The sequence below is a fragment of the Bombina bombina genome, chromosome 2 (assembly GCF_027579735.1).
Source record: "Bombina bombina isolate aBomBom1 chromosome 2, aBomBom1.pri, whole genome shotgun sequence".
Classification (NCBI taxonomy): domain Eukaryota; kingdom Metazoa; phylum Chordata; class Amphibia; order Anura; family Bombinatoridae; genus Bombina; species Bombina bombina.
In genome coordinates this window covers 289,489,072-289,515,613 of record NC_069500.1, presented here as the reverse complement: position 1 = coordinate 289,515,613, position 26,542 = coordinate 289,489,072, and the positions used below count along the sequence as shown (strand labels likewise).

General features: G+C 41.5%; 1 protein-coding gene across 3 annotated transcripts in view; it reads right to left on the bottom strand.

Annotated features, from left to right (window-relative positions):
- Window positions 1-26,542, bottom strand: part of DMXL1 (Dmx like 1) — a 383,924-nt gene that overhangs the window by 264,083 nt on the left and 93,299 nt on the right. For 2 of the 3 annotated variants that reach the window (XM_053701585.1, XM_053701586.1), the window contains exons 8-13: window positions 15,180-15,358; window positions 14,562-14,751; window positions 1,804-1,972; window positions 1,396-1,611; window positions 833-1,089; window positions 68-752 (exon numbers count right to left, since the gene is read on the bottom strand). In XM_053701585.1, the coding sequence (XP_053557560.1) occupies window positions 68-752; window positions 833-1,089; window positions 1,396-1,611; window positions 1,804-1,972; window positions 14,562-14,751; window positions 15,180-15,358 (1,696 nt within the window). The remainder of the gene's footprint in view (window positions 1-67; window positions 753-832; window positions 1,090-1,395; window positions 1,612-1,803; window positions 1,973-14,561; window positions 14,752-15,179; window positions 15,359-26,542) is intronic. The other variant, XM_053701589.1, reaches the window with a different exon arrangement.

Genomic DNA, 26,542 nt, shown 5'->3' with positions numbered 1-26,542 from the left:
CTTTTATTAATCATATATATATTTGCAGAATGCATTACAGATAAATAGCATCATCATGCAAACCTACCTAAACAATGACTGGGTATAAGAGTAGGCAACCAGGCAACATTTGAAAAAGCAGAAACATGAAGAGAATTAATGCGAGCTAGCTCAGAAACTCCACCAGAAAAGGACAAGGGTCCAACAGGATCCACCCGCCAAAGAATTAGCTCACTGTACACTGCATTTGGATCCTGGCACTCTTCCAATGTGGTATTTTTGGTCTCATCTTTTACTGAACAATCCTCACTTTCTGAAACACCATTTGACATTCGATTGTCATTCATTTCTGGTGTCCTTAATGAATTATGGTGAGAAGTTGTAAGCAGCAAAGGCAACACAGAATGACAAGCTAGATCATTAAGATGAAAACGATGTCCACAGTAACGGGATTTATGGGAAATGCTGAGAACTGTTGAGAAGGCAGATTCCTCTGCAAAGCTGACTTGCCACTGATTTAGTGACCCATCAGCATGCTTAGAGATCATAAGAACGTTTGGCGTGAAAATGCTTAGTTTTAAACTGTTTGACAATTTGTTTTGCCCTGCAGAGATTAACATAGATGTTGAACGACCCATGCCCGGTGGCTTCTGTTTGCCTTGCTGTATTGCCAAATCAACATTTTTAGTACTGGCGTACATGACAATGCTTCTGCAGAGTGAGCTTGCATCTCCAGTAGGAAATGCTACTGGAATTCTACAGGAAAAGGACACCTAAAATAAACAGAATAAAAATCTTAGAAAAAGTTTCTTCCAGTATTACAGTATTTCAATATGATTAGACATATAACTACCTGCACTTGACGAAACATGCCAGGTTGATATTCATCCAACCAATCTACATGCCAAACAAGCAGGGAACCATCCACAGGATGGATACTGAAAAGCATGTCAGCATTCTTGTTCCATTCAGATAACAGGTTTTCAATTTTGTGATCAATTATATCTGTGGGCAATGCAATAAAGGCTGAATTCTGGGCTGCTTTCTCTCCGTTTACTTCCTTTTTTTCATTGGGGAGTTTAAGTTCATTTGCTATAGTATCCTCTGCTTCTAAAAATGAGAAATTAAAAAAGAATATATTTTCTACAATTTACAATGAAAATAGTTATCTGTAGCATAAAAAGCTATAATGTTAGAATACATCAAAAAAATCCAAACGAGAATATTTCTATCTGTACAAAGGGGAGTCAATTCAAACAAAAGTTACAAATATTCATTGCCACATGACATTCCTAAATCATGTTAGTGGTTTATTTGCTTCAATTTAAAATTACTACACCATCAGGCATATTAACGCATGTGTTAAAAAAAATAAATATCTTTCAACAAACAAAATGATAATCTTAGTTGGATTACCTCCTTCATCGGAATTTCCTTCTGCAAGGGTAGTTTCATCAGTACTAGTTTCTGAAGATTGCTGATCAAAACTTTTCCTGATCTGCTGTAGGTAAACTTCCATAGTCAGAGAAAAATGAAGTTCTTTGTTATTTAACCAGTGTACTACAAATGGTCCACTTTTTTCTTCATTCTCATTGAGACTCATAGATGTGATAGAAGGGAGAAGAGGTATGTCTGCAATGACAAACAAGTTTACATACATAAAACAGAGCTGTTAAACGCCTATAAGTATTTGCACAACAGCTTACCAGCTATAATATTGCTGTTTATTTTTGCTGCTACACTTAGTAGTCAAAAACCAACCATATGCTTTTAAACTATGCAGATATACCTGTGCATTTGAATTGAACGTATCTAGTTACCAACCTGTTGCTGGGTTTATGCTGGCAGCAATATGAAAGTGGCAAAGTGCATTGCTGTGGAAAGTGGCGTTTCTATGTACATCATGAGGATCTTGCTGATGAGGAGGGTATCCAGTATGTGCCGCAAGTGATAAAGATCGGCTCCTTCCTCTTCTAAAATGCTTCAGATTTAGCTGCACAGGAAATCAGAATTAAAGGGAAGCATGAAATGATCAGCCAGAAAAGAATATGTATGTATATGTATATATATATATATATATATATATATATATATATATATTAATTAATTAGATATATAGTTTTCAAATATTGCAAAACTAATATAATAATTTAACTAATACATATACAGACTTTTGTTCTGATCCAAAAATAAAGGAAGTTATAACATAACTTAAGACTTAAATTGATAGATTAAAATTAACACTTTATTAAACGTTTAATAAAGTGTTAATTTTAATCTATCAATTTAATTATACTAGTGTGTAATTCAGCACTTGGCTTTAATGTCACAAACCCTTTGAATTTTCCCTAACCTTCTATTATATAACTTAAGACTTCTCAGATCCACTAAAGAATTGTAACACCATCTTTGGAAGGAATGTTTGCACTGGCATCTTCATGTTACATAATACCTATGTAGCAAGTATAGCCATTCTGAAAGCTATGCTTTTAACTAATTCTTGTAACTTCAGGATCTGTTTAAAAAGAACAATGAACTCAACAAAGCATTCTATTAAAGGAAAATAGTTCTTAAAAAGACATCAAAATAAAAATTAAAATGTTGTAGTTTCGCAATAAAGCGTTCTATTTAAAAAAAATAAAATATATACAGGTATACCTCACTTTACAGCGCTTCGCTAATACAGCGCTTTGTGGAGCTGAAGTTCAACCTCCAAGGATTTTAAAACAGTGCTGTAATCTTCGTGAGATTGCAAGAAAAGTGACTGGCACCATTTTATTATGCTTAGTTCATTCTGTTTACAGCATTACAGTGCAATCTGTGTCTCAGTGCTATACTCTGGCAAATTGTACTACAGTTATTGTCACTATTTTACAGGTACAGTATTTATTGAATACTGTGCTGTGCGAGTGTTAAACTAAACTTAGCACTATTGTACACCTAATATAAGTTAGTTAAAACATGTTTTTAGTTTTTAAACACACTGGCAAGTGAAAAGAAAGCTAAAACTGCCTTTTTTCACTTTACAGCTGGGCTCCGGTCCCTAACCCGCTGTATGAGCGGGATATATATATATATATATATATATATATCACACAGAGAAGGTCCAGCACTCACTTAAAAGCACTCAGCTAAAATTAAAAGCAAAAATATAAGGGTTAGTTACCGCATCTGGCCAAATAGAACAAGTCCAGGTACCTCAGCAAGGTCCCTTCCAAAAACCGGGTCCCTAAAACAGCCACACAATGCAAGCTCTCAATCCAACAAACTGGGAACATGTGAAGGGCTCACCAATTTTTTCCCTGCAGATTGTTCATTGCACCCCTGCCTTCATTACTTTAATTTGATGTTAAAATTAAAAACTCGGGTTCTAGGTAACAACTAACTGCATCTTCACAATACAACTAACTACTTGTGAATATAAATTGGAATTAAGGTAATTGTAAACAAAGGAAAAAAATGTTTTCTATAATGCAAACTGTGGATCTACAAATAAAAAAACATAATTTATGCTTACCTGATAAATTCCTTTCTTCTGTAGTGTGATCAGTCCACGGGTCATCATTACTTCTGGGATATTACTCCTCCCCAACAGGAAGTGCAAGAGGATTCACCCAGCAGAGCTGCATATAGCTCCTCCCCTCTACGTCACTCCCAGTCATTCGACCAAGGACCAACGAGAAAGGAGAAGCCAAGGGTGTAGTGGTGACTGGAGTATAACTTAAAAAATATTTACCTGCCTTAAAAACAGGGCGGGCCGTGGACTGATCACACTACAGAAGAAAGGAATTTATCAGGTAAGCATAAATTATGTTTTCTTCTGTTAAGTGTGATCAGTCCACGGGTCATCATTACTTCTGGGATACCAATACCAAAGCAAAAGTACACGGATGACGGGAGGGATAGGCAGGCTCTTTATACAGAAGGAACCACTGCCTGAAGAACCTTTCTCCCAAAAATAGCCTCCGAGGAAGCAAAAGTGTCAAATTTGTAAAATTTGGAAAAAGTATGAAGCGAAGACCAAGTTGCAGCCTTGCAAATCTGCTCAACAGAGGCCTCATTCTTGAAGGCCCAAGTGGAAGCCACAGCTCTAGTAGAATGAGCTGTAATTCTTTCAGGAGGCTGCTGTCCAGCAGTCTCATAAGCTAAACGAATTATGCTACGAAGCCAAAAAGAAAGAGAGGTAGCAGAAGCCTTTTGACCTCTCCTCTGACCAGAGTAAACGACAAACAGAGAAGACGTTTGTCGAAATTCCTTAGTTGCCTGTAAGTAAAATTTTAGAGCACGGACTACGTCCAGGTTGTGCAGTAGACGTTCCTTCTTCGAAGAAGGATTTGGGCACAAAGAAGGAACAACAATCTCTTGATTGATATTCCTGTTAGTGACTACCTTAGGTAAGAACCCAGGTTTAGTACGCAGAACTACCTTATCCGAATGAAAAATCAAATAAGGAGAATCACAATGTAAGGCTGATAATTCAGAGACTCTTCGAGCCGAGGAAATAGCCATTAAAAATAGAACTTTCCAAGATAACAACTTTATATCAATGGAATGAAGGGGTTCAAACGGAACGCCCTGTAAAACATTAAGAACAAGGTTTAAACTCCATGGTGGAGCAACAGTTTTAAACACAGGCTTAATCCTGGCCAAAGCCTGACAAAAAGCCTGGACGTCAGGAACTTCTGACAGACGTTTGTGTAACAGAATGGACAGAGCCGAGATCTGTCCCTTTAAAGAACTAGCAGATAAACCCTTTTCTAAACCTTCTTGTAGAAAAGACAATATCCTAGGAATCCTAACCTTACTCCAAGAGTAACCTTTGGATTCACACCAATATTAGGTATTTACGCCATATCTTATGGTAAATCCTTCTGGTAACAGGCTTCCTAGCCTGTATTAAGGTATCAATAACTGACTCAGAAAACCCACGTCTTGATAAAATCAAGAGTTCAATTTCCAAGCAGTCAGCTTCAGAGAAGTTAGATTTTGATGTTTGAAAGGACCCTGTATCAGAAGGTCCTGTTTCAGAGGTAGAGACCAAGGTGGACAGGATGACATGTCCACTAGGTCTGCATACCAAGTCCTGCGTGGCCATGCAGGTGCTATTAGAATCACTGATGCTCTCTCCTGTTTGATTCTGGCAATCAATCGAGGAAGCATCGGGAAGGGTGGAAACACGTAAGCCATCCTGAAATCCCAAGGTGCTGTCAGGGCATCTATCAGGACTGCTCCTGGATCCCTGGATCTGGACCCGTAACGAGGAAGCTTGGCGTTCTGACGAGACGCCATGAGATCTATCTCTGGTTTGCCCCAACGTCGAAGTATTTGGGCAAAGACCTCCGGATGAAGTTCCCACTCCCCCGGATGAAAAGTCTGACGACTTAAGAAATCCGCCTCCCAGTTCTCCACTCCCGGGATGTGGATTGCTGACAGGTCGCAAGAGTGAGACTCTGCCCAGCGAATTATCTTTGATACTTCCATCATTGCTAGGGAGCTTCTTGTCCCTCCCTGATGGTTGATGTAAGCTACAGTCGTGATGTTGTCCGACTGAAACCTGATGAACCCCCGAGTTGTCAACTGGGGCCAAGCCAGGAGTGCATTGAGAACTGCTCTCAATTCCAGAATGTTTATTGGCAGGAGACTCTCCTCCTGACTCCATTGTCCCTGAGCCTTCAGAGAATTCCAGACGGCACCCCAACCTAGAAGGCTGGCGTCTGTTGTTACAATTGTCCAGTCTGGTCTGCTGAATGGCATCCCCCTGGACAGATGTGGCCGAGAAAGCCACCATAGAAGAGAATTTCTGGTCTCTTGATCCAGATTCAGAGAAGGGGACAAGTCTGAGTAATCCCCATTCCACTGACTTAGCATGCACAGTTGCAGTGGTCTGAGGTGTAAGCGTGCAAAGGGTACTATGTCCATTGCCGCTACCATTAAGCCGATTACCTCCATGCATTGAGCCACTGACGGGTGTTGAATGGAATGAAGGGTGCGGCAAGCACTTTGAAGTCTTGTTAGCCTGTCCTCTGTCAGGTAAATCTTCATTTCTACAGAATCTATAAGAGTCCCCAGGAAGGGAACTCTTGTGAGTGGAACGAGTGAACTTTTCTTTTCGTTCACCTTCCATCCATGTGACCTTAGAAATGCCAGTACTAACTCTGTATGAAACTTGGCAGTTTGAAAGCTTGAAGCTTGTATCAGAATGTCGTCTAGGTATGGAGCTACCGAGATTCCCCGCGGTCTTAGTACCGCCAGAAGAGCACCCAGAACCTTTGTGAAGATTCTTGGAGCTGTAGCCAATCCGAATGGAAGAGCCACAAACTGGTAATGCCTGTCTAGGAAGGCAAACCTTAGGTACCGGTAATGATCTTTGTGAATCGGTATGTGAAGGTAAGCATCTTTTAAATCTACAGTGGTCATGTACTGACCCTCTTGGATCATAGGTAAAATTGTCCGAATAGTCTCCATCTTGAACGATGGAACTCTTAGGAATTTGTTAAGGATCTTTAAGTCCAGGATTGGTCTGAAAGTTCCCTCTTTTTTGGGAACCACAAACAGATTTGAGTAAAACCCTTGTCCCTGTTCCGACCGTGGAACTGGATGGATTACTCCCATTAACAAGAGCTCTTGTACGCAGCGTAGAAACGCCTCTTTCTTTGTCTGGATTGTTGACAACCTTGACAGATGAAATCTCTCTCTTGGAGGACAGTATTTGAAGTCCAGAAGGTATCCCTGAGATATTATCTCTAGCGCCCAGGGATCCTGGACATCTCTTGCCCAAGCCTGGGCGAAGAGAGAAAGTCTGCCCCCCACTAGATCCGATCCCGGATCGGGGGCCCTCAATTCATGCTGTTTTAGGGGCAGCAGCAGGTTTCCTGGCCTGCTTGCCCTTGTTCCAAGACTGGTTAGGTCTCCAGTTTTGTCTGTAGCGAGCAACAGATCCTTCTTGCTTTGGGGCAGAGGAAGTTGATGCTGCTCCTGCTTTGAAATTCCGAAAGGAACGAAAATTAGACTGTTTGGCCTTAGGTTTGGCCCTGTCTTGAGGCAGGGCGTGGCCTTTACCTCCTGTAATGTCAGCGATAATTTCTTTCAAACCAGGCCCAAATAAGGACTGCCCTTTAAAAGCTATATTAAGCAATTTAGATTTAGAAGTAACATCAGCTGACCAGGATTTTAGCCACAGCGCCCTGCGTGCCTGAATGGCGAATCCTGAATTCTTAGCCGTAAGTTTAGTTAAATGTACTACGGCCTCCGAAATGAATGAATTAGCTAGTTTAAGGACTCTAAGCCTGTCCGTAATGTCGTCCAGAGTAGCTGAACTAATGTTCTCTTCCAGAGACTCAATCCAGAATGCCGCTGCAGCCGTGACCGGCGCAATGCATGCAAGGGGTTGCAATATAAAACCTTGTTGAACAAACATTTTCTTAAGGTAACCCTCTAATTTTTTATCCATTGGATCTGAAAAAGCACAGCTATCCTCCACCGGGATAGTGGTACGCTTAGCTAAAGTAGAAACTGCTCCCTCCACCTTAGGGACCGTTTGCCACAAGTCCCGTGTGGTGGCGTCTATTGGAAACATTTTTCTAAATATCGGAGGGGGTGAGAACGGCACACCGGGTCTATCCCACTCCTTAGTAACAATTTCAGTAAGTCTCTTAGGTATAGGAAAAACATCAGTACTCGCCGGTACCGCAAAATATTTATCCAACCTACACATTTTCTCTGGTATTGCAACAGTGTTACAATCATTCAGAGCCGCTAACACCTCCCCTAGTAATACACAGAGGTTTTCCAGCTTAAATTTAAAATTTGAAATATCTGAATCCAGTCTGTTTGGATCAGAACCGTCACCCACAGAATGAAGTTCTCCGTCCTCATGTTCTGCCACCTGTGACGCAGTGTCTGACATGGCCCTAATATTATCAGCGCACTCTGTTCTCACCCCAGAGTGATCACGCTTGCCTCTTAGTTCTGGTAATTTAGCCAAAACTTCAGTCATAACAGTGGCCATATCTTGTAAAGTTATCTGTAATGGCCGCCCAGCTGTACTGGGCGCCACCATATCGCGCACCTCCCGAGCGGGAGATGCAGGTACTGACACGTGAGGCGAGTTAGTCGGCATAACTCTCCCCTCGTTGTTTGGTGAAATTTGTTCAATTTGTACAGATTGACTTTTATTTAAAGTAGCATCAATACAGTTAGTACATAAATTTCTATTGGGCTCCACTTTGGCATTGCAACAAATGACACAGGTATCTTCCTCTGAATCAGACATGTTTAACACACTAGCAAATAAACTTGCAACTTGGAATACAATTCTATTAGAATATTATTAAAAACGTACTGTGCCTTTAAGAAGCACAGAAGATTTATGACAGTTGAAAATTAATAAATTGAAATAGTTATAGCCTCAATCATTGTAAACAACACAACTTTAGCAAAGGTTTGATCCCATTAGCAAAAGACAACTAATTCTGAAAGCAGAGAAAAATTACAGAATAAACGTTTTTTATCTCAATCAACTATAATCTCACAGCTCTGCTGAGAGAAATTACCTCCCTCAAAACAAGTTTTGAAGACCCCTGAACTCTGTAGAGATGAACCGGATCATGCAGGAAATACAATGAGCTGCTGACTGAAATTTCTGATGCGTAGCAAAAGCGCCAAAAAACGGCCCCTCCCCCTCACACACAGCAGTGAGAGAGAACAGAAACTGTCAGAAAAAAGATCAAGCAACTGCCAAGTGGAAAAATAGTGCCCAAACATTTATTCACTCAGTACCTCAGCAAATAAAAACGATTTTACATTCCAGCAAAAACGTTAAACATAATTTCTTAGTTATTAAAAAGTTTTATGTATTTCTTACAGTGTAATTCCAGTGAAGTACCATTCCCCAGAATACTGAAGTGTAAAGTATACATACATGACATTATATCGGTATGGCAGGATTTTCTCATCAATTCCATTGTCAGAAAATAAAAGCTGCTACATACCTCTATGCAGATTCATCTGCCCGCTGTCCCCTGATCTGAAGTTTACCTCTCCTCAGATGGCCGAGAAACAGCAATATGATCTTAACTACTCCGGCTAAAATCATAGTAAAACTCTGGTAGATTCTTCTTCAAACTCTGCCAGAGAGGTAATAACACACTCCGGTGCTATTTTAAAATAACAAACTTTTGATTGAAGATATAAAACTAAGTATAATCACCATAGTCCTCTCACACATCCTATCTAGTCGTTGGGTGCAAGAGAATGACTGGGAGTGACGTAGAGGGGAGGAGCTATATGCAGCTCTGCTGGGTGAATCCTCTTGCACTTCCTGTTGGGGAGGAGTAATATCCCAGAAGTAATGATGACCCGTGGACTGATCACACTTAACAGAAGAAAACAAACACATTTTTAGACAGATGTAAACTATAAACTACTTCAGATAAAGAAAGGGGTCAAATTGCTTAAGTGTCATTCTGGAATTTCTATAGCAAAAACACTATACATTCTCCCTAGATTCACCCCAAGTTAAAACCACTATATGTGCTTTCATACGGCTAGATTTAGAGTTTTGTCGGTAAGGACCCACGTAGCTAACGCTGGCTTTTTTCTGGCCGCACCTTTAAAATAACTCTGGTATTGAGAGTCCACAGAATGGCTGCGTTAGGCTCCAAAAAAGGAGCGTAGAGCATATTTAACGCCACTGCAACTGTCGATACCAGAGTTGCTTACGGACGCGGCCAGCCTCAAAAACGTGCTCGTGCACGATTCCCCCATAGGAAACAATAGGGCTGTTTGAGCTGAGAAAAAACCTAACACCTGCAAAAAAGCCGCGTTCAGCTCCTAACGCAGCCCCATTGTTTGCTATGGGGAAACACTTTCTACGTCTGCACCTAACACTCTAACATGTACCCCGAGTCTAAACACCCCTAGCCTTACACTTGCTGACCCCTGCATATTATTATTAACCCCTAATCTGCCGCTCCGTAAACCGCCGCTACTTACATTATCCCTATGTACCCCTAATCTGCTGCCCCTAACACTGCCGACCCCTATATTATATTTATTAACCCCTAATCTGCCCCCCACAACGTCGCCTCCACCTGCCTACACTTAACCCCTAATCTGCCAACCGGACCTGAGCGCTACTATAATAAAGTTATTAACCCCTAATCCGCCTCACTAACCCTATAATAAATAGTATTAACCCCTAATCTGCCCTCCCTAACATCGCCGACACCTAACTTCAATTATTAACCCCTAATCTGCCGACTGGAGCTCACCGCTATTCTAATAAATGTATTAACCCTTAAAGCTAAGTCTAACCCTAACACTAACACCCCCCTAAGTTAAATATAATTTTAATCTAACGAAATTAATTAACTCTTATTAAATAAATTATTCCTATTTAAAGATAAATACTTACCTGTAAAATAAATCCTAATATAGCTACAATATAAATTATAATTATATTATAGCTATTTTAGGATTAATATTTATTTTACAGGTAACTTTGTAATTATTTTAACCAGGTACAATAGCTATTAAATAGTTAAGAACTATTTAATAGCTAAAATAGTTAAAATAATTAAAAATTTACCTGTAAAATAAATCCTAACCTAAGTTACAATTAAACCTAACACTACACTATCAATAAATTAATTAAATACAATTCCTACAAATAAATACAATGAATTAAACTAACTAAAGTACAAAAAATAAAAAAGAACTAAGTTACAAAAAATAAAAAAATATTTACAAACATTAGAAATATATTACAACAATTTTAAACTAATTACACCTACTCTAAGCCCCCTAATAAAATAACAAAGCCCCCCAAAATAAAAAAATGCCCTACCCTATTCTAAATTACTAAAGTTCAAAGCTCTTTTACCTTACCAGCCCTGAACAGGGACCTTTGCGGGGTATGCCCCAAGAAGTTCAGCTCTTTTGCCTGTAAAAAAAAGCATACAATACCCCCCCCAACATTACAACCCACCACCCACATACCCCTAATCTAACCCAAACCCCCCTTAAATAAACCTAACACTAAGCCCCTGAAGATCTCCCTACCTTGAGTCGTCTTCACCCAGCCGAGCCAAATTCTTCATCCAAGCGGAGCAAGAAGAGGTCCTCCATCCGGTAGAAGTCTTCATCCAAGAGGCATCTTCTATCGTCATCCATCCGGAGCGGAGCGGCAGCATCCTGAAGACCTCCGACGCGGAACATCCATCCTGGCCGACGACTGAACGACGAATGACGGTTCCTTTAAAATGACGTCATCCAAGATGGCGTCCCTCGAATTCCGATTGACTGATAGGATTCTATCAGCCAATCGGAATTAAGGTAGGAATATTCTGATTGGCTGATTGAATCAGCCAATCAGATTGAGCTCGCATTCTATTGGCTGATCGGAACAGCCAATAGAATGCGAGCTCAATCTGATTGGATCAGCCAATCGGATTGAACTTGATTCTGATTGGCTGAATCCTATCAGCCAATCGGTATTCGAGGGACGCCATCTTGGATGACGTCATTTAAAGGAACCGTCATTTGTCATTCAGTCGTCGGCCAGGATGGATGTTCTGCGTTGTTGGTCTTCAGGATGCTGCCGCTCCACTCCGGATGGATGACTATAGAAGATGCCTCTTGGATGAAGACTTCAATCGGATGGAAGACCTCTTCTGCCCCGCTTGGATGAAGACTTCTACCGGATGGAGGACCTCTTCTTGCTCCGCTTGGATGAAGAATTTGGCTCGGCTGGGTGAAGACGACTCAAGGTAGGGAGATCTTCAGGGGCTTAGGTTAGATTAGGGGTATGTGGGTGGTGGGTTGTAATGTGGGGGGGGGGTATTGTATGGTTTTTTTTACAGGCAAAAGAGCGGAACTTCTTGGGGCATGCCCCGCAAAGGGCCCTGTTCAGGGCTGGTAAGGTAAAAGAGCTTTGAACTTTAGTAATTTAGAATAGGGTAGGGCATTTTTTTATTTTGGGGGGCTTTGTTATTTTATTAGGGGGCTTAGAGTAGGTGTAATTAGTTTAAAATTGTTGTAATATATTTCTAATGTTTGTAAATATTTTTTTATTTTTTGCAACTTAGTTCTTTTTTATTTTTTGTACTTTAGTTAGTTTAATTCATTGTATTTATTTGTAGGAATTGTATTTAATTTATTTATTGATAGTGTAGTGTTAGGTTTAATTGTAGATAATTATAGGTATTTTATTTAATTAATTTATTGATAGTGTAGTGTTAGGTTTAATTGTAACTTAGGTTAGGATTTATTTTACAGGTAAATTTTTAATTATTTTAACTATTTTAGCTATTAAATAGTTCTTAACTATTTAATAGCTATTGTACCTGGTTAAAATAATTACAAAGTTACCTGTAAAATAAATATTAATCCTAAAATAGCTATAATATAAATATAATTTATATTGTAGCTATATTAGGGTTTATTTTACAGGTAAGTATTTATATTTAAATAGGAATAATTTATTTAATAAGAGTTAATTAATTTCGTTAGATTAAAATTATATTTAATTTAGGGGGGTGTTAGTGTTAGGGTTAGACTTAGCTTTAGGGGTTAATACATTTATTAGAATAGCGGTGAGCTCCAGTCGGCAGATTAGGGGTTAATAATTGAAGTTAGGTGTCAACGATGTTAGGGAGGGCAGATTAGGGGTTAATACTATTTATTATAGGGTTAGTGAAGCGGATTAGGGGTTAATAAGTGTAGGCAGGTGGAGGCGACGTTGAGGGGGGGCAGATTAGGGGTTAATAAATATAATATAGGGGTCGGCGGTGTTAGGGGCAGCAGATTAGGGGTACATAGCTATAATGTAGGTGGCGGCTCTTTGCAGTCGGCAGATTAGGGGTTAGGCCAGAAAGCTCTTAACTCCTGACTTTTTTCTGCGGCTGGAGTTTTGTCGTTAGATTTCTAACGCTCACTTCAGACACGACTCTAAATACCGGAGTTAGAAAGATCCCATTGAAAAGATAGGATACGCAATTGACGTAAGGGGATCTGCGGTATGGAAAAGTTGCGGCTGGAAAGTGAGCGTTAGACCCTTTTTTTAATGACTCCAAATACCGGCGGTAGCCTAAAACCAGCGTTAGGAGCCTCTAACGCTGGTTTTCACGGCTACCGCCAAACTACAAATCTAGGCCTTAAAAAGTAACTTTGCTGAATACTGTAATTTGTTCTCCAGCAACTGAAGGGTGTTCTATGCTAGCAGATTCAGAATGTGGTCTTGCTTTTCTTGCTATTGTTCTGGATCTACAAGAACAGGGGGCTTTAAACATGCTTTAATTCCAGAAAATAACATCCTCACCTCCAGGGAAACTGGTACCTCAATTCATGAACAGAATAATACACGATTTACTGTTTAGCAATCCATACAGTGTTCGGTTAACTCAGATTTCCCATTATTGAATTATCAATTAGATCTTGCAAAGGGAGCTAAAACAGCTTCATTGACACTAGTATTATAAAAATGTAATCATGAGCATCAGAACCAAACCCAACAATTACAGTGAGGGAAAAAATTATTTGCTCCCCTGCTGATTTTGCACGTTTGCCCACTGACAAAGAAATGATCAGTCTATAAATTTAATGGTAGGTTTATTTGAATAGTGAGAGACAGAACAACAAAAACAAAATCCAGAAAAACTCATTTAAAAAAGGTTATACACTGATTTGCATTTTTTTTTAATGAGTGAAATAAGTAAACCCTATCAATCAGCAAGATTTCTGGCTCCAAATTAGAAAGTTGCTTAAAATTGCATGCTCTATCTGAATCAGGAAAAAAAAAATTGGGTTCAGTGTCCCTTTAATGTGCTTCTTCTTGAGCCAGTGTCCCTTTAAGGTCCCGGAGTAGCCTAGCCAGTCTCCAGACCTTAATCCCATAGAAAATCTGTGGAGGGAGCTGAAGGTTCAAGTTGTCAAATGTCAGCCTCAAAACCTTAATGACTTGGAGAGAATCTGCAAAGAGGAGTGGGACAAAATCCCTCCTGAGATGTGTGCAAACCTGGTGGCCAACTACAAGAAACGCCTGACCTCTGTGGTTGCCAACAAGGGTTTTGCCACCAAGTACTAAGTCATGTTTTGTAAAGGGGTCAAATACTTATTTCACTCATTAAAATGGAAATCAATTTATAACTTTTTTTGAAATGTGTTTTTCTGTATTTTGTTGTTATGTTGTAACTTGGTTGTTATTCTGTCTCTCACTGTTCAAATAAACCTACCATTAAAATTATAAACTGATCATTTCTTTGTCAGTGGGCAGACGTACAAAATCAGCAGGGGATCAAATATTTTTTTCACCTCACTGTACCGGGTGATTTAAAGCCACTCTTGAAACCAATGATGCTCTTTCAGATATAAATCACCAATATGACAAACTATTCAGATTTTAATTCACAGCACAACAGTGTCCCAAGTTAACTTATTTTTAAGCTGCTGTTTTTCCTATACTTTAATGCTAAAGCGTGTCTGTTCATTTTTAAGTCAAAGCTATTGCAAGTACTGGAGACTGAACTAGAAAAGTTATTTTTATTATTCTGGTAAATAAATTCAGAAGCTGGTACATAACTTACCTCCAGTGCACTCTGCACACGATCTTTGCTTGAATGATTTCTTTTAAAATTGTTATTTAAGTTGTTTGGCTCCGTTTTTTGATTGAACCCATCACCAAACAAAAGGCTGTCATTGGGTAACAACGTTTCTGCCCAGAGGCGGCAAACATTGTCTTTGCAGCAGGTCAGAAGAACATTACACACAGATTCTCTACAGGGGAAAAAAAGATACAAAAATGTTTAGTATAGCAGGGCGGTGCAAATAAGTAAGCTCAGCACTACTAAAAGTTATAAAGTAATTTAACGTAATTTACAATTACTTGGGCTAAAGACCCTACAATTTAAAGATGAACACAAATTTAAACTCATATCTATTTCTGTGTGTTATGTATGTGCTTTAAGATCTGTGAAAGAGTGGTTGCATATTTGGTAAAATAGCATCCACCTATCAAGCACTCTCCTTTCATAATCAAGGTCTAAATCTCTCATCAATACTTAGATTCCTAAAAAAGACAAAACAAAAACAATCATTTGAACAACTAAGTTTGTTTTTGACCCCACTCACTACCATCAATATCATACTGATTCATGTTAAAAGGGAGACGATCCCTGTGATATGATCATAACAATTGCACTGACCGTGGCATGTATTTACTGGTCTTCCTCCATGAGAATCCATTTACTGCTCTGGGGTGGGCAAGGTAGACAAAAGAAAAATCTACTTCTCCTTGAGTCTGTTTTTCCGGACTTAGAATTGGAGGCGTCACAGCGGAATGCCAGCTTTCACTGTTATACCACACCTTAACAAGGCAGTCATCCTAAAGCAATTGAAAAAGGTAAAATAATTTACTAAGATACCAAAACTTTGTCTTTAATTTGCTATGAAAGTGACATGAAACCCCATATTTTTCTTTCATTAAACAGATGAAGAATATCATTTTAAGTAACATTCCAATTTGCTTCTATTGTTTAATTTGCTTCATTCTTCAGTTATCTTTTGTTGAAGAAATAGCAATGCACATGGGTAAGCCAATAACACAAGTCATCTATGTGCAGCCAGCAATCAGAAGCTGCTGAGCCTATTTAGATATGATTTTCAACAAAGGATATAAAAAGAACAAAGCCAAATAGATAACATAAGTAAATTGGAAAGTTGTTTAAAATTGCATGGTTTATTTTTTTAAAGTATTTTTTTTTATTGAGTTTCAGTGTCAAAAATACAGCCGTTTCACATCCTGTACAATAATTGCACAACAGTTCAGCAATACAGAAAACCAGGTTCTTAAAGTATAAACATAGATTAAAGCTGCATACCCAAATGAGAATTAAATAGCTGCTAATTGGTGAATTGGTGGCTGCACAAAGCTGCATCACGCAATGTGCCAAGCTAGCTCCCAGCAATGCATTGCTGCTCCTTCAACAAAGGATACCAAGATAATGAAGCAAATGTATTAAAAGTAAATCTTAATTGTTTAAAACAGAATTTATGTTTACCTGATAAATTTCTTTCTCCTACGGTGTGTCCGGTCCACGGCTTCATCCTTACTTGTGGGATATTCTCATTCCCTACAGGAAATGGCAAAGAGAGTACACAGCAAAGCTGTCCATATAGCCTCCCCTCTGGCTCCGCCCCCCAGTCATTCGACCGACTGTTAGGAGAAAAAAGGAGAAACTATATGGTGCCGTGGTGACTGTAGTGTACAAAAAATAAAAATTTTAAACCTGACTAAAAGCCAGGGCGGGCTGTGGACCGGACACACCGTAGGAGAAAGACATTTATCAGGTAAACATAAATTCTGTTTTCTCCTACATTGGTGTGTCCGGTCCACGGTTTCATCCGTACTTGTGGGAACCAATACCAAAGCTTTAGGACACGGATGAAGAGAGGGAACAAGTCAGGTAACCTAAACGGAAGGCACCACTGCTTGCAAAACCTTTCTCCCAAAAATAACCTCCGAAGAAGCATAAGTATCGAATTTGTAAAATTTGGCAAATGTATGCAGAGAAGACCAAGTCGCTACCTTACAGATCTGTTCAACAGAAGCCTCATTCATGAAGGCCCATGTGGAAGCCACAGCTCTAGTAGAGTGAGCTGTAATTCGTTCAGGAGGCTGCTGTCCGGCAGTCTCATAAGCTAATCGGATGATGCTTTTTAGCCAAAAGGAAAGAAGTAGCAGTAGCTTTCTGACCTCTCCTCTTACCAGAATAGACGTCAAACAAGGATGATGCCTGTCTGAAATCCTTTGTTGCTTCTAAATAGAATTTTTAAAGCACGAACCACATCTAGGTTATGTAACAAACGTTCCTTCTTCGAAACTGGATTCGGACACAGAGAAGGAACAACTATTTCCTGGTTAATATTCCTGTTGGAAACCACCTTGGGAAGAAAACCAGGCTTGGTACGTAAAACTACCTTATCTGTATGGAAAACCAGATAGGGTGAAGTACACTGCAAAGCAGACAATTCAGAAACTCTTCTAGCAGAAGAAATAGCAACCAAAAACAGAACTTTCCAAGATAGTAACCTAATATCTAACGGAACCCCTTGAAGAACTGAAAGAACTAAGTTTAGACTCCATGGAGGAGTCATAGGTCTGTAGACAGGCTTGATTCTGACTAACGCCTGTACAAACGCTTGTACATCTGGCACGGCTGCCAGACGTTTATGCAACAAGACAGACAGAGCAGATATCTGTCCTTTTAGAGAACTAGCTGACAGGACTTTCTCCAAACCCTCTTGGAGAAAGGAAAGTATCCTTGGAATCCTAATTTTACTCCATGAGTAACCCTTGGATTCGCACCAACAGATATATTTTTGCCATATCTTATGGTAAATTTTCCTGGTCACAGGTTTTCTGGCCTGAATCAGTGTATAACAGATTCCGAAAACCCACGCTTAGATAGAATCAAGCGTTCAATTTCCAAGCAGTCAGTTGCAGAGAAACTAGATTTGGATGTTCAAATGGACCTTGTACTAGAAGGTCCTGTCTCAAAGGTAGCTTCCATGGTGGAGCCGATGACATATTCACCAGGTCTGCATACCAAGCCCTGCGTGGCCATGCAGGAGCTATTAGAATCACCGAAGCCTTCTCCTGTTTGATCCTGGATACTAGCCTGGGAAGGAGAGGAAACGGTGGAAACACATAAGCTAGATTGAACGACCAAGGCGCCACTAATGCATCTACTAGTGTCGCCTTGGGATCCCTGGATCTGGACCCGTAGCGTGGAACCTTGGAGTTCTGACGAGACGCCATCAGATCCATATCTGGAATGCCCCATAGTTGAGTTAACTGGGCAAAGACCTCCGGGTGAAGTTCCCACTCCCCCGGATGGAAAGTCTGACGACTCAAATAATCCGCCTCCCAGTTGTCTACTCCTGGGATGTGAATTGCAGATAGATGGCAGGAGTGATCCTCCGCCCATTTGATGATCCTGGATACCTCTCTCATCGCCAGGGAACTCTTAGTCCCTCCCTGATGATTGATGTACGCTACAGTCGTCATGTTGTCCGACTGAAATCTTATGAATTTGGCCTTCGCTAGTTGAGGCCAAGCCAGGAGCGCATTGAATATCGCTCTCAGTTCCAAAATGTTTATCGGGAGGAGAGACTCTTCCCGAGACCATAGACCCTGAGCTTTCAGGGAGTCCCAGACCGCGCCCCAGCCTAAGAGACTGGCGTCGGTCGTGACAATGATCCACTCTGGCCTGCGGAAACTCATTCCCTGAGACAGGTGATCCTGAGACAACCACCAGAGGAGTGAGTCTCTGGTCTTCTGGTCCATTTGAATCTGGGGAGACAAGTCTGCATAATCCCCATTCCACTGTTTGAGCATGCACAGTTGCAAAGGTCTTAAATGAATTTGAGCAAAAGGAACCACGTCCATTGCCGTAACCATTAGTCCTATTACCTCCATGCACTGAGCTATGGAGGGCTGAGGAATAGATTGAAGGACTCGACAAGCGGTCAGAAGCTTTAACTTCCTGACCTCTGTCAGAAAGATCTTCATTTTTACTGATTCTATTATTGTTCCCAGAAAGGGAACTCTTGTGGACGGGGACAGGGAACTTTTTTCTATGTTCACCTTCCACCCGTGAGACCTGAGAAAGGCTAAGACAATGTCTGTATGAGCCCTTGCTTTGGGAAGGGACGACGCTTGAATTAGAATGTCGTCTAGGTAAGGTGCTACTGCAATGCCCCTCGGCCTTAGCACCGCTAGAAGGGACCCTAGCACCTTTGTGAAAATTCTGGGAGCAGTGGCTAAACCGAACGGAAGAGCCACGAACTGGTAATGTTTGTCCAGAAATGCGAACCTCAGGAACTGATGGTGATCTTTGTGGATAGGAATATGCAGGTACGCATCCTTCAAGTCCACGGTAGTCATGTATTGACCCTCCTGGATCGTTGGTAAAATTGTCCGAATGGTTTCCATTTTGAATGATGGAACTCTGAGGAATTTGTTTAGAATTTTTAAGTCCAGAATTGGCCTGAAAGTTCCTTCTTTTTTGGGAACTACAAACAGGTTTGAGTAAAAACCCAGTCCTTGTTCCGCTGTTGGAACTGGGTGTATCAGTCCCATCTTTAATAGGTCTTCTACGCAACATAAGAATGCCTGTCTTTTTATCTGGTCTAAAGATAAGCGAGACATGTGGAACCTTCCCCTTGAGGGAAGTTCCTTGAACTCTAGAAGATACCCCTGAGAAACAATATCTTGATAGAAGAAATAAAACTACAACTAATACCACATATACTCTTTACCATCCCCGTGGAGATGCTACTTGTACAGAGCGGCAAAGAGAATGACTGGGGGGCGGAGCCAGAGGGGAGGCTATATGGACAGCTTTGCTGTGTGCTCTCTTTGCCATTTCCTGTAGGGAATGAGAATATCCCACAAGTAAGGATGAAGCCGTGGACCGGACACACCAATGTAGGAGAAAATTGTATGTTCAATCAGAATCATAAAAAAAAAAAATGTTGGGTTTATGTCCCTTTAAAGTGTCTTTATCTGTATGTTTATTTTATAACATTTTTGCTGTGAAGAAGAGGCATGTTATTTTCTGAAGACAAATTTTGACAACTACAAAACCAAAAATATATAATAATATCTTCTAGATAGAAAAAATGCCCAAAAGAATTTTACAGAAACCTCTGGGAGAATTTGATTTGTATCCATACCCTGGAACACCTAACAATTGTCAGTGGATGTTGTGCGTATGCCTCTGCTTGTAGGCAGTCTATATCAGACGACCTCACTACCTGGATCACCAGTATTAGGCAGTCGCCATAAACTCTCAGCAGTCCAGACAAGAGGTCCAAGAAATAAAATGTCCACAATTGTTATATCAAATGATGCAGCAACTTCTCCTGTGATCTTTTATGGTCTTTATCAGGGAGGATGGAGCTTTGATGTGGCGTTAATTGACAGATTATCTCAGCTTTGCTTAGGCCTTCTTGGAAGGCATCCTCCCATGGCCGCTGCCCGGACAAGCCCCACTATAATCTATTCAACCTTTTCTTGTACACACGTAAAAATAAAATGTGCATGTCTGTATACATTCAAAAGGGGAAAATATTATAAGTTTCATATAAACCAATAAAATAATTAAAACATCTTACGTTTGTCTGCACTCTGAACTACATTAGAACAGAAAAAAATCTAAAAAAAAAAGCCACTGCTGTTACATTGTCTGACTGAAATCTTAAAGGGCCATAATACCCAAATGTTTCAACACTTGAAAGTGATGCAGCATAGCTGTAAAAAGCAGACTAGAAAATATCACCTGAACATCTCTATGTAAAAAAGAAAGATATTTTACCTAAAAAAATTCTCAGTAGCCACCTCCCATTGTAAAGGATTTCTAAGCAGCATATTAGTGAAGGGATGAGCATCGTGAACTCTCATATTATTTCACCAATCAGGTAAAGGAAGCTTACTATGAAATCTCATGAGAGTTAAGTCAAATCTCATGAGATCACAGTAAGAGTTCATGACCTCAGCACTGCTGATGCTGATTGGCTGCTGTTCATTTCTTCATTTTTTTTTAATTTTTTTACCTGCAGCTGGGAGCAGCTGAATATAACTTTTTACACAGAACTAACTCTACTGAGCTGAGGAGATTGTGAGGTAAAATATCTTCCTTTTTTACATAGAGATGCTCAGGTGATATTTTCCTGTCAGCTTTTTACAGTTATACTGCATCAGTTTCAAGTGATTTAGCATATGAGTATTATGTCCCTTTAAGATTGCATGGAGTTCTAGAATTCTTCTTCTATTGTGCATTCTGGGTTCCCTGGGGCAGAGTGTTCATACAATTAGGGTGGGCCCATTCTCCAACCTACTTGCCGACTACGTGTGTAATAAAACAGTTCAGCTTTTCCCATAAGATTCTTTCTAAATGAGAGTAATTAAAAGGGACATAAAATAGCAAAACAAAAATGGTCTTATATGACAGAGCACTTATACCTGCACTTATGCCTCCATATAACCATGTGCTTAACCTCTTCAAACACACAAACTCAGCTCCAATACAGCAATGCTCTACTGTGACCTACTCAATGACAAAACTTGTGTGTGTAGCCACGAATCACCAGCTAGCTCTCAGTGGTGCATTGCTACTCCAGAACTGATGTTAAACTATGTATTTAACCCTGTTGCAGGGGTTAAACATAATTACATATAACAGTACATAAATAAAATGTTTGTACTTTGTGGCATTCATTTTTAAAGTCCAGTGATTGTTTTTAAGATTACAGTCACATATGTATTCTTTCACATAAAGCAACTCCCCCCCCCCATAAATAAACAGAATTAAGTATGGCTATGTGCCTAACAAGGGGAAAATAACAATAACTGTGTTAAAACTATCCCTAGTTATTGCTGCAGTAAGTTCAGGGAGCTTTTTAGAAATATGCAACCATTTGAAATATATTTTACAAGTGTTAATGTCCCTGTGCACGGGCCAAAATGTTTAATGAAAGAAATATACCTATCCTCCTATCCCTCTGCCCCATATCCCTCTGCCCCATATCCCTCTGCCCCATATCCCTCTGCCCCATATCCCTCTGCCCCATATCCCTCTGCCCCATATCCCTCTGCCCCATATCCCTCTGCCCCATATCCCTCTGCCCCATATCCCTCTGCCCCATATCCCTCTGCCCCATATCCCTCTGCCCCATATCCCTCTGCCCCATATCCCTCTGCCCCTGCCCCATATCCCTCTGCCCCTGTCCCATATCCCTCTGCCCCTGTCCCATATCCCTCTGCCCCTGTCCCATATCCCTCTGCCCCTCTCCCATATCCCTCTGCCCCTGTCCCATATCCCTCTGCCCCTGTCCCATATCCCTCTGCCCCTGTCCCATATCCCTCTGCCCCTGTCCCATATCCCTCTGCCCCTGTCCCATATCCCTCTGCCCCTGTCCCATATCCCTCTGCCCCTGTCCCATATCCCCCTGACCCTGTCCCATATCCCCCTGACCCTGTCCCATATCCCCCTGACCCTGTCCCATATCCCCCTGACCCTGTCCCATATCCCCCTGACCCTGTCCCATATCCCCCTGCCCCTGTCCCATATCCCCCTGCCCCTGTCCCATATCCCTCTGCCCCTGTCCCATATCCCTCTGCCCCTGTCCCATATCCCTCTGCCCCTGTCCCATATCCCTCTGCCCCTGTCCCATATCCCTCTGCCCCTGTCCCATATCCCTCTGCCCCTGTCCCATATCCCTCTGCCCCTGTCCCATATCCCTCTGCCCCTGTCCCATATCCCTCTGCCCCTGTCCCATATCCCTCTGCCCCTGTCCCATATCCCTCTGCCCCTGTCCCATATCCCTCTGCCCCTGTCCCATATCCCTCTGCCCCTGTCCCATATCCCCCTGCCCCTGTCCCATATCCCTCTGCCCCTGTCCCATATGCCTCTGCCCCTGTCCCATATCCCTCTGCCCCTGTCCCATATCCCTCTGCCCCTGTCCCATATCCCTCTGCCCCTGTCCCATATCCCTCTGCCCCTGTCCCATATCCCTCTGCCCCTGTCCCATATCCCTCTGCCCCTGTCCCATATCCCTCTGCCCCTGTCCCATATCCCTCTGCCCCTGTCCCATATCCCTCTGCCCCTGTCCCATATCCCTCTGCCCCTGTCCCATATCCCCCTGCCCCTGTCCCATATCCCTCTGCCCCTGTCCCATATGCCTCTGCCCCTGTCCCATATCCCTCTGCCCCTGTCCCATATCCCTCTGCCCCTGTCCCATATCCCTCTGCCCCTGTCCCATATCCCTCTGCCCCTGTCCCATATCCCTCTGCCCCTGTCCCATATCCCTCTGCCCCTGTCCCATATCCCTCTGCCCCTGTCCCATATCCCTCTGCCCCTGTCCCATATCCCTCTGCCCCTGTCCCATATCCCTCTGCCCCTGTCCCATATCCCTCTGCCCCTGTCCCATATCCCTCTGCCCCTGTCCCATATCCCTCTGCCCCTGTCCCATATCCCTCTGCCCCTGTCCCATATCCCTCTGCCCCTGTCCCATATCCCTCTGCCCCTGTCCCATATCCCTCTGCCCCTGTCCCATATCCCTCTGCCCCTGTCCCATATCCCTCTGCCCCTGTCCCATATCCCTCTGCCCCTGTCCCATATCCCTCTGCCCCTGTCCCATATCCCTCTGCCCCTGTCCCATATCCCTCTGCCCCTGTCCCATATCCCTCTGCATCTAATCCCTCTGTCCCACTCCATATCCCGATGTCCCTGATGCCCTCTCAAACAGCTCTCTAACCCTTCCCCCTCTAATTATTGCCGCCATCTAAGGCACTGGCAGCTGTATGCCAGTACCTATAAACCCAATTATTTTTTTAATTTTCTGTAGTGCAGTGGTCCCACTACCTCCCCCCCTACCGTGATTGTCATTTATTTTCCCCCCCACACCCCTTTTCTGTAGTGTAGATGCCCCATCCCTCCATGTCCACTCCCTCCCCCCTCCGCTGCTGAGCCACCCACACCTCCCGCCTGCAGCAGCATTAGATTGTTACAGACAGTGGCACATCTGCCCTCATATGGAGGCGAAGCACCGACAGCTCTCCAGCTCCATATGCGCAGATGCCTTGAGCTTCAGGAGCTCCAGCTCTCGGCTGTAACAGCTGAGAGTGCTGGAGCTTCCTGAAGCTATCTCGTGCAACACTGCGGGTAAAGGCCAGGTGTGTACTGCATGACTGCATCGTACAAGCACACTTGGCCTTTTATTATATACTGTAGGATGGGTGAATAGTTTACTAATACTTCTAGTTAATACAAAAGTTTAAGGGGGTACGAAACGCAACATTTCTTTCATGATTCACATAGAGCATGCCATTTTAAACAGCTTTCTCATTTACTTCTGTTATCAATTTTTCTTTTTTCACTCGATATCTTTTGTTGAAAAGCAGGCATGTATGCTTAGGAGCCAGCCCATTACTAGAGCACTATATGGAAGCAGTTTTGCAAGAATGTTATTCATTTGAAAGAACACTAGATGGCAGCATTATTTCCTGCCATGTAGTGCTCCAGATGCCTACCAAGGTATCTCCTCAACACAGAATATCATGGAAATAGAAGTAAAAAATGTTTGTTTTTTTAAACAAAATTTATGTTTACCTGATCAATTATTTTCTTTCGGAATGATGATGGTCCACTGTTCTCCATAAAACATAAGATATATTTCTCGCCACTAGGAGAAGGTCAAGAACCCATAGAAGAGCTTTAAAACACTCCCATTTCCCATCTCTCTCATGTTCACATATAGCTGAAAAAGGGGGGGGGGGGGGAGAAGGAACGGCAAAGCAGGATCTATAGAGGTGTCATTAGAACTGTCAACCATAAAGTGGGCGGAACCTGTGGACCATCATGCCGAAAAAAATAAATTGATCAGGTAAGAATAAATTTTGTTTTACCCAAGCTGATGGTCTATTTTACAGACAGGGTGGGAAAATACTTTCTCTGAAGGTTCCTATTTAGCCAACACGGCATCCTAAAGGACTTTCCTGCCAAAAGCTGCTTGCGAAAAAGCAAAGACATCAAAATGATACAATTTAGAAAAAGTACATAAATAGGACCATGTGGCAGCTTTGCAAATCTGCTCCAAAGATGCATCATTCTTAAAGGCCCATGATGTTGCAAGTGCTCTTGTAGAGTGAGCTGTAATACGTTTAGAAGGCAACTTTACCTGCCATCAAGTAAACCATGTGAATCACCTGTTTAAGCCAAGATGCCAATGCTACTTTAGTAGCTGTTTACAAGTCCCAGAGTAATACACAAACAGACTAGAAGGTTTTTCTAAACTCTTTAGTAGCTTGGAGATAGAACTTCAAAGCTCTGATTACGTCCAGATTATGTAACAATCTTTCCTTAGAAGTAGCAGGGTCTGGACAAAGTGAAGGAACAACAAATTCTTGATTGAACTTATCAGTAGAAACCACTTTAGGAAGCAAATCATATTTGGTACTCAATACAGCCATATCCTAGTGAAAAATAAAAAATGGAGGTTCAAAGGATAATGCGGACAACTCAAACTCTTCTAACAGAAGAGATCGCCAAGAAAAAAAGCACCTTCCAAGACAGTTTTATGTCAATATAGTGCATTGATTCAAAGGGAGGACCATGAAGATCTGAAAGAACTAGGTTCAAATTCCAGGGAGGAGAAAAAGATCTTATGAGTGGCCTGATTCTAACTAATGCCTAAACAAAGGTCTGAACATCAGGAAATTTAGCCAACTTCCTGTGAAAAAGAACAGCGGGAATTTGACCTTTCAGAGAACTAGCCGATAAACTCTGGTCAAGGCCATCTTATAAGAACTGAAGATTTCTCGGGTTCCAAAAGGAACACCAAGAAAATCCTTTAGAGGAGCACCACACAAAATATGCTTTACAAATCTTGTGGTATATTCTTTGAGTCACAGTCAAAGCATCAATCACAGAATCTAAGAATTCTCTATGTCTCAAAACTAGGCCTTCAAGTCATCAAATTTAGAGATTTGAGATCCTGATTAAAAAGAGGAAAAAGCCTTGGAGGTGTTGAGGACTCTGTACTAGGATACCATGTCTTGCAGGGCCAGGCTCGTGTAATTAATATTACAGATGCTGACTCCTGTATGATTTGAACAATGACTCTCGGAAGAACAAACGGAGGAAAAAAAGTATGCAAGATGAAATTCCCATGGACATACCAAGGCGTCTTAGGATCTTGCAGAGTACTTAGCAAGTTTGTGATTTAAGTATGAAGCCTTCAGATCTTAGTCTGGTAGGCCCCATTTGATCACCAGTTGATTGAATACGTTGTGATGGAAAGACCATTCTCCTGGATGGATTGATTGCTGAGATAATCCGCTTCCAAGTTCACACCAGGTATGTGAATCGCTGACAGGGAGAATTGATTAGTCTCTGGCCAGGACAGAATCTGAAATACTTCCTGCATGGCCAGTAGACTGTGGTTACCTTCCTCCTTCGTAATTGATATAGGCCACCACTGTCATATTGTCCGACTGAGAGCAGATACATTTTTTTTTCCTTTAACAGAGGCCAAGTCTGAAAAAGTCAAAGAAAAAAAAAAAAAAACACATGTTTGGTTCCTTCTGAATAAAATATAGTACACCAAGCATAATAACCCTATAAAAATGACAAAACACTGTTCCACAGCCTAACCGGCGCCTTCACTTCAAAACTGCATCATGCACTTAGCTATTCCTGGTTCTCTTAAAGGGCCATACACCTAATTATTAAAAGTGCCCAAAAAATACTGCTAAAGCTGCCAGAGGGCTGTAAAAGGGTCAGAGGCTTTCCTGATAGTGTTCTACTATGATGGTAGAACTGTTAGGGACATGATATGGAGAAAAAATGTGTCATGAGGAGAGCAGGTTAAGTCCCCTGGCTATGCTGTACCTGTGTAAGAGTACCTACAAATAGCCTCTGGGCCGTGTCTGTGCTGTGTAAAGACACTTACCTTATGCAGCACCCCTCCACTGGCTTACCAGGCATGTTAATGTCAATGTAGC